The 17524-nt window shown below is 43.4% G+C and overlaps 1 protein-coding gene across 6 annotated transcripts in view; it reads left to right on the forward strand.

The window, feature by feature from the left end:
- Nucleotides 1-17524, forward strand: part of ELP1 (elongator acetyltransferase complex subunit 1) — a 109621-nt gene that overhangs the window by 1088 nt on the left and 91009 nt on the right. For all 6 annotated transcript variants that reach the window (XM_085874877.1, XM_085874873.1, XM_085874879.1 and 3 more), the window contains exons 3-6: nucleotides 3101-3253; nucleotides 10513-10594; nucleotides 11751-11831; nucleotides 13011-13096. In XM_085874877.1, coding sequence (XP_085731003.1) covers nucleotides 3101-3253; nucleotides 10513-10594; nucleotides 11751-11831; nucleotides 13011-13096 — 402 coding nt within the window. The remainder of the gene's footprint in view (nucleotides 1-3100; nucleotides 3254-10512; nucleotides 10595-11750; nucleotides 11832-13010; nucleotides 13097-17524) is intronic.

Raw genomic sequence — 17524 nt, forward strand, 5'->3', positions numbered from 1 at the left:
GATTTTTGCATCACCTTCACCGACAACAGCACCTTCACTCCATCCTGACGCCATAACACTCGCGGTGGGCGGAGTTCAAAAGGGCCTGGCCTCCCTCTCTCGCCCAATCAGGGAGACGCGAGCGAGTTCCCCGGCGGTCGGCCAAAGAACACAGCCCACACAGGACCATATTCCTCTCCCTGTTTGAGGGGCGGTCCACTGTGACGCCCCGACACGCCCCCCCCGACCAATCACTGGGACGACCGATTTTCCCCTGGTGAATGAGGGGCGCAGTGACATGAGACACATCCCCCCCCCCCCGACCCCGTGGGGTAGAAGAAATAGACGGGATGGCACGGTCATCGACTCGGTCTATGCTGGTTCTTCTGGTCTCTTCGTGCCGCTGAGTCTACGCTGGTTTCATCTTGCTGCTGAGTCTACGCTGGTCTCGTCTTGCCGCTGGCGCTTGTCTGCGTCTGGCTGCCCTGGTCCGTCTTTTGGCAACCAGAGCTCCGGGAAGGGGTGGACGTCTTGCCGCGCACTCACGGCCAGGTAGCCAGCCGTCCTGACTCCCAGCCGAACTATCCTCTGCGGCTGGAGAGCCGAATAAAGACCATTTGGGTCCGCTTCTCTTGGGTGTGTGTCTGTGTGTGGGCCCGTCTATAATTAAGAATTGTTAAGTGCTTTTTGCTCTACGTGATTGCATTTCTTAGTCAGTTTAACTCTGCTCCTTGTGTTCCCTCCCTGCCCTTATGTGCTTCCCTCGTTCTCCCCCCTATTGCAAATAAATCCCCTGTTAAATGTTTCAGCTTGTTTCTGTGTTTTCTTCATTGGTTTAGCTTTAGCACGGTACGTGTTGGTGGATTAAAAAGGCCGTTGCTGCCGTAGTTGTGCATTTGGACCGACGGTACCTCGGTAACCATCCGCTCGGGTTACGCACGGGTTGAGCACGGAAACGGTTCGTCCCGTTCGAGCTCCGTCTCGGGTGTGAATTCCTCGGTAGCTCGCCACGTGGGCCTCTAGGTATTTTGAAGTTTGGCAAATAACCCTGTCCCATGCAGTTGACTTATTGACGATTCACGGTCCTGTAAGGGACCCTTACCTTCGGAGTTATCGGAAAGGTACGATCTAGATTCCGGGTGTTCGGTGGAACCGACTCTACTGCTCCATCTAGCGGTCGTGCTCGTCACCGATACCCGGCCCACAACAATATTATTGGATAGCATTCCAGTTGAAAGACTTCTTAGGTCAGGATTCATTTTTGAACAAAAATATGATCCCAAGCAGAATCAATAAAGAAATATCAGCATCAACATCATCATCCGCGAACTCGGGTACACGTTTCAATTGCTTGCCACTCGATTTTGAATCGAGTCGCGACACGAGCAGTCGCAGCTCCTGCTAGTGTGGAGTGAAATAATACCTGGAAGGTAAATGTGAAAAGTGTAATTGAGCATTCATAACTGTGGCGTAGCTCAACTATCGTGGTAAATACCCCACTCATTTTGATAAACCAATCTAAATATAACATGGTCACCTTTGAGTTCTGAATCCATTAGACTGTCAGGTTTGGACATCTTAAAATTGATTGAGACATCATAAGCACACCTGTGTTGCTGGGAAGTGTGAGTGGTTACTCGTCAGATGTGCATTGCTTTCACAGCTGATGTGTTTGGTGTTTTATTTTCCATTATCAACTACCCTGCTGTGGGTCACTGTTACGGACCAGTGTATTCATTTCGTTGTGCTTTGGCTGGGATTGTATGGGCTGTTAAATTTCCTGTTAAGTCACAGCAGCAGCAGCAGCAGCGATGATAACATTCGCAAGAGCGCACCCTCTGCTCTGTTGAACAGTTTACATGTTTTATCCCCCTGATGGGCCAGATTTGGATCCAGATCTTTTACCAAAATCTAATCCGCTTGTTATCGTCGCCTAACCAACTCATCCACTTAGTCTTGTCATAACTCGTCCACAAGTTTTTTATTTTTTATTTTATAAATATCATGCTAATGTATTGTTTTTGGCCCTATCCCTCAATGGTGAAGAATCGCTTCAATTTTTTTTTTTTAATTCTCGTATCCGGCTCTGGATTCTTCACAAAAATTGAATCAATTTGTCCTTGTCACACACTCAACCTGTCCACCAAGTTTCATCTGAATCTGTCCATAACCTTTTGAGATATCGTGCTCACAGACAGTCAGACAAACAGACAGGGCAGAAACATAACCTCTGTCCACCTTCGGTGGCAGAGGAAACACCAAAAAAACAACACCACGAGATAAAAAGGCATCAGCAGTTTGAGGACGCAAGAAGGAAATCAGGATAATGAGGAGAGAAGGCATGGACAACATTATCTTGAACTGCCACACTGTTTCAAGCGGTGCATATAATTTTAAAACCGACATACCCAGAGAAGGAGGAATCGGTGGTCTTCTATATGCTAACCTGGGAAGGTTCAGTGACTCACCCCTTCCCTGACCATAACGGATAAACTTCAACCTGCTGTGTGTTGGTCTGTGGAGATTCAGCTTCGCTTCTTATATCACGCCCTGTGAGGTATTCTTCGCTGAACCCCCTCTACTCATGGAATCTTCCTTTTGGACATTGCACTGCTGTTATCTTAGTGACTATTTCAAAGCTGCTCCATATATACCCTCGTTGGCGTCGTTTCGGGTGATTTATTCTTCGGTTCTATCCTTGATAAGGCACTCAGCTGGTTGACTGGTGCATACACTTGGAGCTTATTTGTCCTTCCAACCTCTCGCATCCTTGTTTGTACTCATTTAATTTGGGGATTCTTAGGAAAGTCATTAAATGCTACATTTAATTGGTATTATTGAGCTTCAGGTCAGCCTTATGGGTTAATACATATTCCTAATAAAGTTACCCTTCTGTCTCTTCTCGTATGTTGGTGTCACCCTTAAAACACCACGAAGAGCACAGTTGTGTCTTTATTTATTTTCTGTCATGATGTCCTCTGGGTTACCAGTGCACTCACTGCGGTGCCCTGAGGTCGACATAACAGTTACAAATGGTGATACCAAACTACATTTAGGAATGATTTTTACCGTGTAGTATGTGTTGGGTTAACTGTTGACACTTTTGTTGGCTTTATGTCAGGTGAATGAAGAAAATTTGTTCTTGGTGGAGGGTTACCTGCCAAGTGATGGAACTGGCCATTTGGTGGCCATCCAAGATCTACCAGAGGCAGAGGCGGTCTGCATAGCTACCACTTCTGGTGATGTGTTGCTCTATAATATTGATACAGCTCAGGTGAGTGAAATATCGACCGTTTCTTTTTTAGCGAATAGGTTTAGGTTGGATTCCCTTCCCCACTCCCCCCCCCCCCCCTTAATCCACATCCCTATGATACTTATGCCAAGGTTCATTAGTATTGTGTAACATAAAGAAATGAAAGAGCAAAGTTACATTAACATTGGAGGATTACGTTGTCATGGATTACTTCAGGTGGAACACAAATTATTTGAGAACATCCTAGAAAAGGGAGACATACAATATACAATGTCCAATTAAAAAGTTTCCAGGCTCATTATTTGGTATTTATTTGTCACGTCTATCATTTATTCATTACACATTATTTGAAAACGATTTAACATGTGTTAAAATACTGCTTGCATGCCAAGAAAAATAGTTTGGTCATTATCAGTCATCGACTTTTATGATTCGACAGTTTCTCTTCCATTTCCCTTTTCCAACTAGTGATTAAATTTTGTGACGGACGTCACCTCCAGATAACTCTAATGTGGTCAGTGCATCTCGAAAGACCACAATAGCCAATCACTCCAGAACTTCCTGCGGGATCCCATGCCAAGAGTCGCGTTACCATACAAAGAAGCCTGAGTACGAATGAGTATCATGCCGGCAATCACGCACCACACTTTAATGAGTTGGCTCAGCAGAATCAATGGTGTATAACTGCTTCTGCAATCTATACCCAATTAAGCTGGTCAATCCACTGTCAGTTGTCTTACATCGCAATATAAATGGACAGGATAAATTGGGACAAAATTTTTTGTGAAATAAGGCTTTACTAAAGCAAGGCATGTATTTACAAATGAGGCAATGTACAGGCATGTATACAATTCCCATTATCCCCTAAGCACAACACCTGTGCCATTGGTTCCTTCTACTATCACTTAGCACTCCATGTTACTTGGCACCAAACATGCATCCAATGCTGATGAGAGATAAGGAAAGAAAGAAGAAGATTGGGGTGTGTCGAGTCCCTGTACACCTTGCACCAGCCCGGTTGAGCTCGTGCCACCCAATGTTCTGCAAAAGATTGTCCTTCGCTCCACTGTCGTTCCTCCTCCCCCCCCCCCCCCCCGTGCCGCCAATGTGCCATGCTTCTCTGTGTGCCGGGTGATGAAATGCTCGTGGTGGGAACTCGGTATACGTTTTGGCGGGAAACACTCGAGGTGTACGAGGCAAAGGGGGGCCAGTGATGCAGCCAGATGGTGGGATTGTAGCAATTGGGATTCAAGATGAAGGTGTGCAAGGGTGAGAGGTGAAAGATGTGTGAGAGGGAAAGTGAAAAGACAAAAATGAAAGAAACAAAAGGAAAAGGAGGAGAGAAGATTGGGACCATACTCTGTGCAGCGCGTTGGTTCTGCTTAAGCAGTCTTCTTGGCTATTGAGCACAATCCTGGATGGGTCGCCACTCCGACACAGTATACCAGCATGTTGGCACTCATTTTGTCGACCTTGGAAGGATGACAGGCCGAGTTAACCCCACCTGGTATTAATTCAACAGATGAGCGGGATTTGAACTTAGGACCCTAGGATCCAAAGCCCGCCACCCTAACCATTAAGCCAACACCAGGCATAAAAGGAAAAGATTGAGAACAAAAGACGAAACCAGACATGAGTGTGTGGACTGTGAGAGCTCCCAGGCTGATTCCGTCACTCAGACGGAGGGACTCTCAGAGACAGACTCAATGACACACAGAGACAGACTCGGTGTGCTCATCAGCAGATGAGAAGAAAACAAGAGAGCCTCATCGACTCTTGAGAGACACACCCAATAACCCTAACAGAGACTGAGTCAGACTCAACTGGAGAGTTCATAGAACATGACATCCCATGCAGTGTTCAAGGATACAGTGTACAGGAAGCCATTGCCCTTCATGGGTGTTACATTCTTGCAGATCCCCATGAACTGCAAATCCACAATGGCATCTTGGGAAAGTATGAAACGGGACGATCCTGTATCATATGAGACACCTGGTTAGCCTGCGATGGTGGGACATAGCATTTGTCGCCCATTTTGTCTGCAGTGTCCGAGTGTGCCTGGGTGTCAGCTGTAGGGCGATGACGAGTATTTCTGCTTGAGTAAAAAAGCTGATTTATCAGTTAATAAAAAATCTCTCCCTCATAAACCATTACTTGAATGGAAAAACAAAACCGACCAATCTGCAGTGAGCATGCGACCAGCAGTTTCATTTTCACGATCACTTCTGCCTTCTTCCTCCTGAATCGCTTGCACAAGTCGCAAAATGATACGCCTCCATAATTCCCGCAGAAGCGTTTCCATCACGAATTTTGTCTCAAACTGTTAATTCAAAAACCCACTAATCACTTTCAACGTACTGAGAACCTTAGGAGTTGCTGATGATGGTGGAATCGGTATCTAAATCTGAGCTCAAAATACAGTTTTCGATGTAAAGCCGCCATCTGGATCAAGGTGGTCTTGACATCACTGGTCACAGGTGTGACGTCACTGACGAAATCGAAAATTGACAGTCTAGGGCTTTTTTTGACACTGTGATTGGCACAAGAATTTCAAAAAAAAACTTCCCTTCAAATTAGACTGTGATTTAAGGAATTTCAATCATTTTCAGGAAATTACTCCGTGCACAAGCGTGTTTAAGCAAGTGGTTCACTTGTATCCGTCTGTCCATGTATGCCTGGTGTTGGCTTAATGGTTAGGGTGGTGGGCTTGGGATCCTAGGATCCTGAGTTCAAATCCCACTCTCCTGTTGAATTAATACCAGATGGGGTTGACTATGCCTGTCGTCCTTCCGAGGTCGGCAAAAAATGAGTGCCAGCTTGCTGGTATATTGTGATCAATAGCCAAGGAGGCTGCTTAGGCAGGACCAACGCTCTGCACAGAGTATGGTCCCAATGGATGGACGGATGATCTGTCCATGCTCTGTGTGTCTCCAAACGTCATTTTATGATTGAGGAACAACTTGATTTCAATTGAATATTATATTTTGAACGTGAGCTGGAAAACGAACCTGCAGTTTAGCACTACTTTGGCTCTGAATTCGTCATTATTGCGCATGTGCAGCAAAAAGTGAGATAATTTTTTTTTTTTTAGTTTGTCTACCTGTCTGGCAATAAAACACAATTGAAAATCATTCAAAACAGGACACTTGCTGTTTTTTAAGGACGGCATAAAGGACACGTACAGACACGAAGAACCAATGTAATGTGTTAAACAAAGTGGTGTAAAAGATGCTGCATCAACAGGAGTAAACTTCTGGATTTTTTTTTTCCCCCATGACCTGTAAAATCTATATTTCATGTCATTGAATCGTATACTTGAACACAGTACAACACAAATTACCCTTTTGACACTTTCAAAACCCTTCTTTTTAGCATTACTTGAGCAATCGCGAACAATTAAATTTGACGTTCTGGGCCCCCTCCCCCACTCTCTTCCATGTTCTTGTATTATATTTTCCTCTCGTTATATTATTATTGGGTGGTCGCGAGAGTACCCTTATTGTCGGGGTGTGTGTGTGTGTGTGTGTGTGTGTGTGTGTGTGTGTGTGTGTGTGTGTGTGTGTGTGTGTGTGTGTGTGTGTGTGTGTGTGTGTGTGTGTGTGTGTGTGTGTGTGTCTGCAACGCGAGGCTCCACAGCACAAACCAGCAAACCAATTTCGATGAAACATGGCGAACAGGTGCCATATGAGCTGGGAGTGTGCGCGTTTGAGTTTCGTTGCTAAACAACCACCTGTTGCTATCCAGCGGCCGAAAAATCGCGTTTTAAGAACCCAAACGGTATTTTCAATACTTGTCCTACAGTTTTGAATGTGGAGAAACAAGACTTCGGAATTAAACACTTCGAGATATTTAGAAAATTTTACTCGAGCCGATTTTTGATTTAGGTTTATTTTTCAAATGGTAGTCCTTCAAAAATAGGGTGTCTATTTACCGTCATTTTTTGTTTTTGTTTGTTTGTTTGTATTTAATGGATAGTTCTGGAGGCCAGAGGAGTCAACCGATTTTGATGAAACTTGACAGGTAGGTTCATACCAGGATCTAGTTCTATGCTTTTGAGCACCGTTGCTATGGACACCACTGTTGCCTAGCAACGGGACTTTGAAATTTTAGAAAAATCCTAAAAAAAAATTTTTTTTTCGAAAATCAAAAATGTACTTCCAGGCTTTTATGCGCACTATAATCAACCTCTTTGTCAAAAAATTTCAGCCCGATCCGTCAAAAACTGTATGACTAGTATGCCATTATGTCACGACCACCCATGTCGCCTCCCGGCTTGTTATTATATTTATCTCAATACTGCGTGGGGTAAGGTATTGTATGAACTCTATTTACCCTCACCAGAGGAGAGGGTATTGCATTTGGGTCAATTTGTTAATTGCTGGAATCCTCCGGATTTCGGCAATTATGTTGGTCGGTTGTGTGTGTCATTCTGTGTCCTGCTCTGTCTCTGTCTCTATCGCTGTCTGTCTGTCTGTCTGTTTGTTTGTGTGTTTGTTTACCCTGTAGCAGCCACACCGTTTCAGCGATCATGACTAAACTGGGTACAGACGTCGGCCATGGTCCAACTTAGACACTTGTTTTTGGTGAATCTTGGTCAAAGGTCAAGATCACGGAAAAATTGAAATTCTTATTTTCGCAATAACGTCCGCTAAAATGGTCGTATCGACTTCAAACCAAATCCAAAATGTGCATCTTCCAATACTGCATCCAACCATATGTCTCATTGGGGGTGTCACACCAACATCCTTCTTAGCGGTTGGGGGTCGAATGTCAGTGGGGTCGGGTCAAAAATTTCAAATTGCGATAAAAACGCCATTTCAAGTCCGATTGACTTCCAAGTTATGATCATGACCAAACTAAGTGCTATAATTCATTAAACAGTCAAACTATCGACTTATAAGAACCAAATTGATTTCCAGGTTTTTGTTTTTTTCAGAGATCATGGAGATATGACAAAGTTATTCCGGCAATTCCTTGCTCAACGAGCAATTTCATTTGTTTGTCTGTCTGCATAAAACTTTAGTGTTTTTCTCTGGAACTGCTCATCAGATTGATACAATTTTCACCATCGGATCGACTACTCATGTGGAATGTTTTAATGATAATTATGACATCATAGGTCACATGCTGTGGCAGCCATGTTGGAAAAAAGGGGAAAAAATTAGGACTTCTGTATATCTGAAACAGCACCAAGGAAATTTTTTTAATTTGGCACATGGCAAGTACTCATGGGGAATATGAGTGATTTTTTTTGATGTCATAGGTGCCTTCATTATGACGTCATAACTGCATATGTAGAATGCTACATCCGATCAGTATGAAAATTTTTGAGGGCCAAGCATGGATAAATTGGTCCACAGGAAAAAAAATTGATTGTTATCGGTCATGTAGTTCAGCAGCGACGTTTTATTTTATTTTATTTTTATTTTTTGAAACCTTCAAAAATCTTCTCTGATATGGCTGAACAGATCGAGGCAAAACATTACAGGTATGACGACCTATCCATGAGGAACAAAACGTTCACACCTATGATGTCAAAGATCACATGGTCTGGCAGCCATATTGGATTTACCCTCTAACCTTTAAAAATCATCTTCTCCAGAACGGCTCGACAGATCAAGGGGAAACTTCACACAAATGTTCCCCAAGCCTTGGGGATACCACAATGTTCACAAATAATTGATAGGTCACATGGTCTGGCAGCCATATTGGATTGAACGAGAATCTTAAAAAAAATTCCTTCTCTTGAACCGCTTCATCGATCGATATGAACCTTCACAGTGATAGGAAATTTAGGTTTTAAATTTCAACTTGATCAGACACATGGTCTCGCAGGCAGAATTTTTTTTTTTTTTTGATCTGAGTTATTATTATTATTCTTTTTTAAAATAACGCTCACTTGGCTTTGCCTGGATAGGTTTGAGGGTGGAGGGGTAGCAGCTGAAACCTAAATCCTATCCAGATTCTTCCTGATGACTTCATCTTTTTTTTTGGGATCCTTCTGATGACTCCGATGTAGGACTGTCCCTATTTCGTCTTCCACTTCATTTGAATTGAATTTATTTTAATCCTATGCTGAATTCAATTGAATAATAATTATAAACATCATGGGTCAGGGTCAGGTGTCTGCTCAAAACAGGGTTGCATCAAAGCGGCACGTCTTAGTATCCAGTCATCACTGCCAGCAGTTATAAAGTGGCAGTTCTAACTATGTCTCTAATTACGTTACACACGAGTACACAAGTGCCACACAAAATACACCACACAAAACTACACAAACGCCACACAAAACAAGTCCTGGTGAGGGTCTGCAATCTCTGATTGCTCTTTTTCTTTTTACTAAATTGTAATGATCATCTTAATACATTTAAGTTGATGTGTTTGGGTCTGATGTAGTTTTCACAGTGATATGCTTGTTTATATAGGGTTTTGAAAAAATTAATTATCTATGCTTGCCTTGGGCTTTTTTTGTATTCAGTGTTGAGGCTCGTAAAGGAGCCAAAACATGGAATGGTACCGAATGTAACAGACTGAAAAGAACAGTGAAGAGGAAGAAAGGATTGGGGGGGGGGTGTTGTGGAATACACCAACAGCAGGGTTAAGCTACAAAATAGAGGTAGTCTGGAAAAATTAGGGATGTGGGGAAGAATGAGAGCAAGGGGAAGACACGGGGTGAACAAGATGGATACAGCCGCAAACTCTCAATCACAGAGATGGAAGGAAAACTTGGAAACCCAGAAAGAAATGGGCTTGAGGAGGGTGAATGGATAGAAAAGATCATGTTTGTGTATGGGGGATGACCTGAGATGGTGGTGAACAGCTGTCTTGAATCCCTCAAGAGAACAATGAGATTGAAGAGATTGAGGAAGTTGGTTCCACAACTTGGAAAAAGAGGGGAAAAAAATGAGTGGAGGTGAGCAGTGAGTCTTGATTTTGGGAGTTTCACCAGAAAGGGTTGTTGGCAGACTGCATGCCCCTGCAACAACCTGGGTCAAGGGTGGTGGGGGTGGGGGTTAGAGCCTGGAAAGGCAGAGGGTGCAATACCAGAAAGAAAGTGATAAAACACACAGAGACCACCAACATGTCTGCAATGTGAAAGTCATATAGGAAGTAATTACTTCAGGGCTTTGCCCTGATTATGTTTGTATTCTATACTTGTGATGATTGGTTGTGTGTGTTGTTGTGCACCGTTGTGCTGGTGTTATTGAAAGAACTTCCGTGATCATCAAATCTTTCCTATAAAAGTGCTTTTGTTTCTCCATGTGATGTGCGACTGGCAGGTTGAGTGTGTGGGCAGTGTGGAAAGCGGGTTGGTGAACATGGTATGGAGCCCTGACCAGGAGATCCTTGTTCTCGCTACAGGTGTGTCATTTATTTTGGTGGTTGTATACATATTTGGGCCTCTTGACGAATATTCCAGCAGAATTATCTTATATGACCAACATTGTATTAACTAACCATTCTGAGTAATGATAAAATGAAGTTCCGTTTTATGAATATGAATAAAAGGATGTCTGTTTGTCTACCTGTGTCTCTGTCTGTTAACGTTTTCTAAGTTTTCTTTCACTGTTTCATGTATGATTACCAAACGTTGCAAGCATAATCAACAATCCTACAATTCTGTTTATGGCATCTCAATTTTCTTGAATTCTAAATTTACTGAATTGTTCCGTTCAGCCCAGTGGAAAGAATACTTTTCTCAAAACTTTTGTCATGCTGGATGATGTCACGACATTCCATTGGGAGGTGCTTTCGGCACCATTCTGTCATGGGATTGCTGCTGTTCTATGGCCTTCCTCTTTTAATACTGTCCACTTACCCATCCTTGATTGAGTATATATACTAGTTTTTAAATACAATAAAGAATTAAATGTTTCTGGTTTGTATTCCATAACTTTGTTCAGATGTATCATGCCATTTTGTACTGTGTATTTAAATTTACATTTTCGGATTTATTTTACACTTTGTAGATTTGTAACAAGAAGTAATTCCAACCCATAGTTTTCCATGTTGTATATATTTGTTTATATTATGGTCTTGGCTTGTTTCGTTGTCAATGTAAATCCTCTGTGCTGTTCTTTATCTGAGATGAACAGCTCGTTACAATCATGTTATGCAATTTATTTAATTTATTTTTCGGACCAATATGTTTAAAGTCTGTGTTCACTTGTTCTGTCATTTAAATTTGAGGTTCAGAAAAATAGGGGGGAATGGGGAGGTGGTTCAACGTTGTTCATAATTAAAATATAATAAAATAAAAAAATCATAATTTTTTTTCAGCAAATAAAAGTACAATAAGATTTTCTTTCTTTTTCTTTTTGACTGTATAAGGGTCATTAAAGAGTCTTGACATAAATGGTGTCAAGGACAAGGACAGTAGAAGATGAGTGTGTACGTCTTTACATAGAGTACAAAGATCCGATAAATCAACAAAGCAACATCAGCAATGTGCTGAAATTGGAACACTAAACGGGCCAACCCAAACTGAATGATTTCATACTTTGTATTGTGTCTTCAGGCCAGAAAACTCTTATCCTCATGAACAAAGACTTTGATCCAATCACAGAGGTCTCCTTGGATCCAGAAGATTTTGGAGAAGGTGTGTCTTAAAGTTATGTGATGTATAACCATTGGAAAGATGTTTTTTTACCCATTCTGAATAGCTTTGTTCTGTAGCCTGAAATTGCATTGTTATCTAAACTAGCAGAGTACCCGCCTTACGGGTGATCTTGTCCAAGCATGCAACACGTTCTTCTGATGCATACCTTTTATTTGGGGGGTGTATCGACAAATGACAGCTGCGTCAATCCATCCATCCATTGGGACCACACTCTGTACAAAGTGTTGGTGCTGCCTAAGCAGTCTCCTTGGCTATTGGGTACAATCTTGGACAGGTCGCCACTTCGACACAGGATACCAGCAAGCTGGCACTCATTTTGTCGATCTCGGAAGGATGGCAGGCCGAGTTAAACCCACCTGGTATTTATTCAACAGATGAGTGGGATTTGAACTCAGAACCCTAGGATCCAAAGCCCACCCTAACCATTAAGCCAACACCAGGCATGAAAATATAATAAAATACAATAAAAATAACCTGGGTTACATGCATGAAGCAAAAACATACCTACTGCTTAAAATTCAAAAAAATCTCACTGCACTGGAAAATTTGGGGACAGGAATACTGTACTGTAAATGGTGGAGACTTGTAATACCCTCCCCCACCAGGAGTGGCGCTACACGATCCACATTTACATAGAGAACTTGCGGAACCCCTCCTCCCCCCCCCCCAAAGAGCACCGACAAAGATATAAAAAAATCACCCCTATACATTAATTGGGGTCATGTTGATCCTATGTAGCAAGTCTGGATGTCATCAACCCAGAACTGTGGGAAGAGTAGCATGACAAACAAACAAAATCGACTGACTAATACACTTGAAAAATCCATGATTTTGCAAGTAACAAACAAACACACAAATGCCGGTCCATGAATTATAGTTTTTGTCAATCTCGATCAAGGATAAAGGGATTCATAGTTCTAAGAAAGCAATGTAAAGTTTCAACGCAGACTATTTTTTTTTACCCCTTTATGGATTTACACATACTGTTTGAGCTTTGTGTGATTTTTCACATCAACCTAGAACATATTAAATCTTCTTTGACTTCCAAATGGCTGTTTATTCCCTTCTTCGACTTCTCCTATTAATTCCTTTATTTTGGAGTGTTGTCTTGTCAGCTATTCGATTCGTGTGAATTGTTGCCTGTTGCCATTTCTGCAGCAAAGTTCATAACATTGGGTTGGGGAAAGAAGGAGACGCAGTTCCAAGGTTCAGCTGGGAAGAAAGCGGCCTATCAGAAGCAACAGGTGAGACCTGATCATCTGCTTCCTTTTCGAGGTTCACATGAGTTCATTAATTTGGGCATTCTCTGGTTTGAATCCTCCATTGATTAAGCCATTTAAGTTCTTGAATGATACTCTTTGCTTTAAAGCAAAGGCAACTTACTAGTTGGCATGAAGGATGTTATTAACCATCACGTGCAAGCTTCCGCTCACCCACTGTGTATGTGCCGGGCGTGGCCCTGAGAGAGCTGAATGGTGGTTTGCTGAATTTGCAACCTTGCATTTTCCAAATGGCTTCCTGCTTTCCTAACAGCCTGATGGGGGAAGAGAACATGTCCCCATGCTATTCATTTGATAAAGTTTTAATCCCAAGAATGATGACGATAAAGTCAAGCACAGCAAGAATCATTGAAATACTTACTATAAAAGCAACTATATGGCAGCAAGGGCGCAAAGTGCATTGGAGTCCTGACAATGCAAACATAACATATAATATGAACCTAAAACGATTGCTGCAAGACTAACAACAATTGGATGGGTCACCATAGATAGGGTTAGCAAAGCAATAAATCAATCTTACTCCGGGTGCAGGAGAAAATAACAGAACGTAACAGGGAATTGGCGTCTGTTGGTGGTGGAGGCTGGCACACATGCAGTGAGCTGGTACAGGCTAAGATGAAGGTGTGGATCAGCACTGGACGGACTAGTGCAGAAATGCAGCCAGCTGATGTTCTGTCATAAAAGTTTCACTGCGCTATGTCCAACAACTCTCCAATGTCTCTTCCATTTTCACCAACTACTTTGTTTATCTCTATCTCTATCTCACTCTCTCTCCCTGGGTCATGTCCTTCCATACTGTGGGATTCCCTTTTATAAATCTCCCATGGGATGCAATCCAGCACCACCTGCCACATCGTGTCCATATTGTCATGTACAGGGTGTTTAACCCCGACCTGGATGGATGGCTAAGCTTCTCCCTTGAAGGCCAACAGCCGAGATTCAGATATTAATCCACACACGGGAAGGGGGCGCAATGGCGGAGGGGCAGAGGAGCACAGCACAAGGGGAGTTTATACTCAAACCCCACTACAAATACATGGATACAGCTTCTTAAAAGGAACACATTTAATGAAAATAGACAAATATTTACAAAGGACAATAATTCAAAAGGTAATGATAATAACGTGAAGTAAATATTGTTGCGAATCGAGAAGCCATGAGCACACAGACATTCTCAGGTTCCTATAGCTTAGTTATTTCGATTAGTATGTGTTTCTAGTTAGAATCCATCCCCCCTAGTCTAATGGGTGAATAAATGTAAATGTGCTGTGAAGTTACTTTAATAGTCAGGTTTTCTTTTATTTAACACCAACGATAACAACAACTCCAAGAAATGGGGTGCGTCAGCCCCCACCCAACGATGAACGAATTGAATTCCATGCCCTAATATGGACATAAATCCGCTCGCGTGGGGGACTCCAAGAAATGGGATGCGACAGCCCCCACCGACGGCGAATGAGTCATGCTGGAAGCGAGCCGCACCCGAGAGGGATAAGAAGGGAAGAGAGAGACAGAAATTGGTTCTTCTTGGTTCTTGTTCGTGGTTCTTGTTCGTGTTCGCTCTGCTCTGGTTCGGTTCTTTTGCTTTTCTTGGTTGGTGGTGCTTCGGGGGAATCGACGCAGCGGATTGGGAAGGATTGGCACCTCGTCTCACCAGCGCGTGTTCCAGAGCGCGAGGGGATCCGCCGGAGCTCAGAAAGCTGATCGCGGCTCGCGGTGGTTGGATTCAGCTCGCCCTCGCTGGTGCCTGGTCCAAACAGCTCAAAGACCACACGAGGTGGGCAGGTCCAAGGCAGAATCTGGTCTTCAGCCCGACTGTCCTCCGGGCTGGAGGTCCGAATAAAGACCATTGGTCCGATTCTTTGGGTGTGTGCGTATGTGTTTGTGGCGCCAGTATAGGAAGTAGTGAACTGTATAAGTGCTCTTGTTGTACATACCTTGCATATTGCTTATTAATATTCGGTTTAGCTCTGCCCTTATGTGCCCCCCTCATCCCCAATTGTGAATAAATACCCCAATTGTTGAATGTTTCAGCTCGTTCGCGTCTATTTAATTCTTTCATTGACTGAGCAGGCTGCATGTTGGAAAGTTAGCCAGGCCATTGCCATTGTAACAGGGTATTCAGGACCGACGGAACTCGGCGATCAAACCGCTCGGATCACACACAGAATGAGTACGCTGAGCAGCTCGTTCCGTACGGGTGCCATCGAGGGTGAATTTCCCCAGTAGGTTAGACCACATGAGTATTTAGGTAAATTGAAATTGGCAATCGACCATACCCCACGTGGTCTGTCTATTGGCGAGTTCGGTCCAAAAAGGGACCTGTACTTTTCCGGAGTTTTCTGAAGAAGTACGATCTGAATTCCGGGCGATCGGTCGAGCCGACTCTGTAGCTCCATCTCGCGGTCGTGCTCGCGGCCGACGCTCGGCCCTGCAGCAATATATCCGAAAGTCGAGGCACTCTTCACACAGACTTAAATACAGACAAAGGGGAAACAAAATAAAAAGAAAACCCTTCCTTTATTCTTGTACTTAGCTTGGGCCAGAGCTGGTCTTTGTGGAATTTGGAATCGAGGCGATTCCACCAGCGCGTGCAAACGCACGCCACATGGCACTTCTCTTGTAGCAGGACAAACATACGTCAGGCAATCCGCGAGTGGTACTCAACACTAAGGCTCTGAGACTCGGTGCAGCTGCTTTGTGCGTCGATCTAACCCGTGACGAGTGGGCATCCGCCCACTTGGCACGCCTGGTTACCTCTGATGTCACGCCCATCAATCCTTGGGCTCGGGGGCATAACTTCGCCCGCGTTACCCTTGGAGGCGGGGCTTCTGCCTGCTTGGATTGTTTGCTTGTAGTTGTTTTTCGAATGCGTTTCCCCTCCTTTATTGCCAATCTTGAAATATACATATCACAGAGGGGCGATTCACAAAGCCTGGTGTTGGCTTAGTGGTTAGGGTGGCGGCTTGGGATCCCAGGGTCCTGAGTTCAAGCCCCGTTGGCTGCTGAATTAACACCAGGGGGTTGACTCAGCCTGTCATCCTTCCGAGGACGGCGAAATGAGTGCCAGTGTACTGGTCCCAGTGTATGCCCCAGTTAGAATAGGTGTACCATATCACTGTGTGTCGTAAGAGGCGACCAGGGTTGGCGTCAGGAAGGGCATCCGGCCATAAAACATTGCCTCAAGAAAAAGCCAAACCCCTGCACAGCAGGGAAAAATGGCTGTAAAAACGGTCATATATTATATTTAGAGGGGCGATTCACAGATTTCTGTGAATCACAGGGAAAAATCACAGAGGGACGATTACATACTGGGGAACTTATTCTTACTCCCTGGCTAATTAACACTGCACCACACCCCATGTGGTGATACGTAACACTTCAGCTCACAAGTTCCCAACTTGATCACATTGAGATGCCTCCTACACGTCCACAGACTAAACTACTCTATTCATTGCTAAGTTCCCTATTAAATTCCTCCATCTACCCCCACAACCATAACAATATTGTGTGCGCCATATAAATATGCTCCCCATCCATTCTGTGTTGGCTGAACAAGGCTCAAATGGAATGGCAGCATTAGATCGTGGATTTTGGATTGGGGAAGGTTGTAGTCATAAAAGGAGAGCTGGGGGTGGTGGGATATTCCTCACAAAATTAAGCAAAAAAGGGTTTGAAGCTTGTAATGTTGTTTTTCTTTTTTACTGGTACTTTCCATCTTGCCCATATTATGATCAAGTAGAACTAACTCAATGGAAGCCACAGTAATGGGACAACAATGTAACTGTCTGTCTGAAATGAGTGTGTAAATTAGCAATGGCAGTCTACACATGTTCACAAACAAGTTTACATTGGCAGAAATGGCTTTAATGTGTATGACCACCATTGTTTTCCACACAAAAATCTTGGCTCATGGAAGTGGGGTGATTGAGGGTGAAAAGGAAACGCACTGACAGTGGGGCAGTGGGACCACATTTCGTTACAAGCAAGAGATTGAATGAATCGAAAAAAGGAAAGAGGATAGGAGGGAACACATTAAGCCAGATGGTTGTTTGAGGTAGGGTTAATGGGGTGAGAAAAGATAATCAATTGGGATGAAATGACATTAGGTGGTTGTGCACTGCCTGCTTTTGAAACTCTGGACGAAAGAGTGCAATTGAACCATGTACAAAACCAGGCAGTTCCACAAATGGAAGAAAAGAGGAGCAAAAGAGTTGAGGTTGGTGGAAAGCCTCAATTTTCAGAGTTTAACCAGAATGGGGTTCGTGTGAGAACATGTGTTGGAGGATTTGAGGGCTGAGAGAGCAGAGGAAACAAGACAGGAGGAGAGGTGGTGAAACAAACATAAGCCACTGACCTGTGTAAAGTGAGAGCAATAGGTCTTTGACTCTT

This window comes from Eptatretus burgeri, chromosome 3 (genome assembly GCF_056783735.1).
Source record: "Eptatretus burgeri isolate ZD-2024b chromosome 3, Ebu_testis_v1, whole genome shotgun sequence".
Lineage (NCBI taxonomy): Eukaryota > Metazoa > Chordata > Myxini > Myxiniformes > Myxinidae > Eptatretus > Eptatretus burgeri.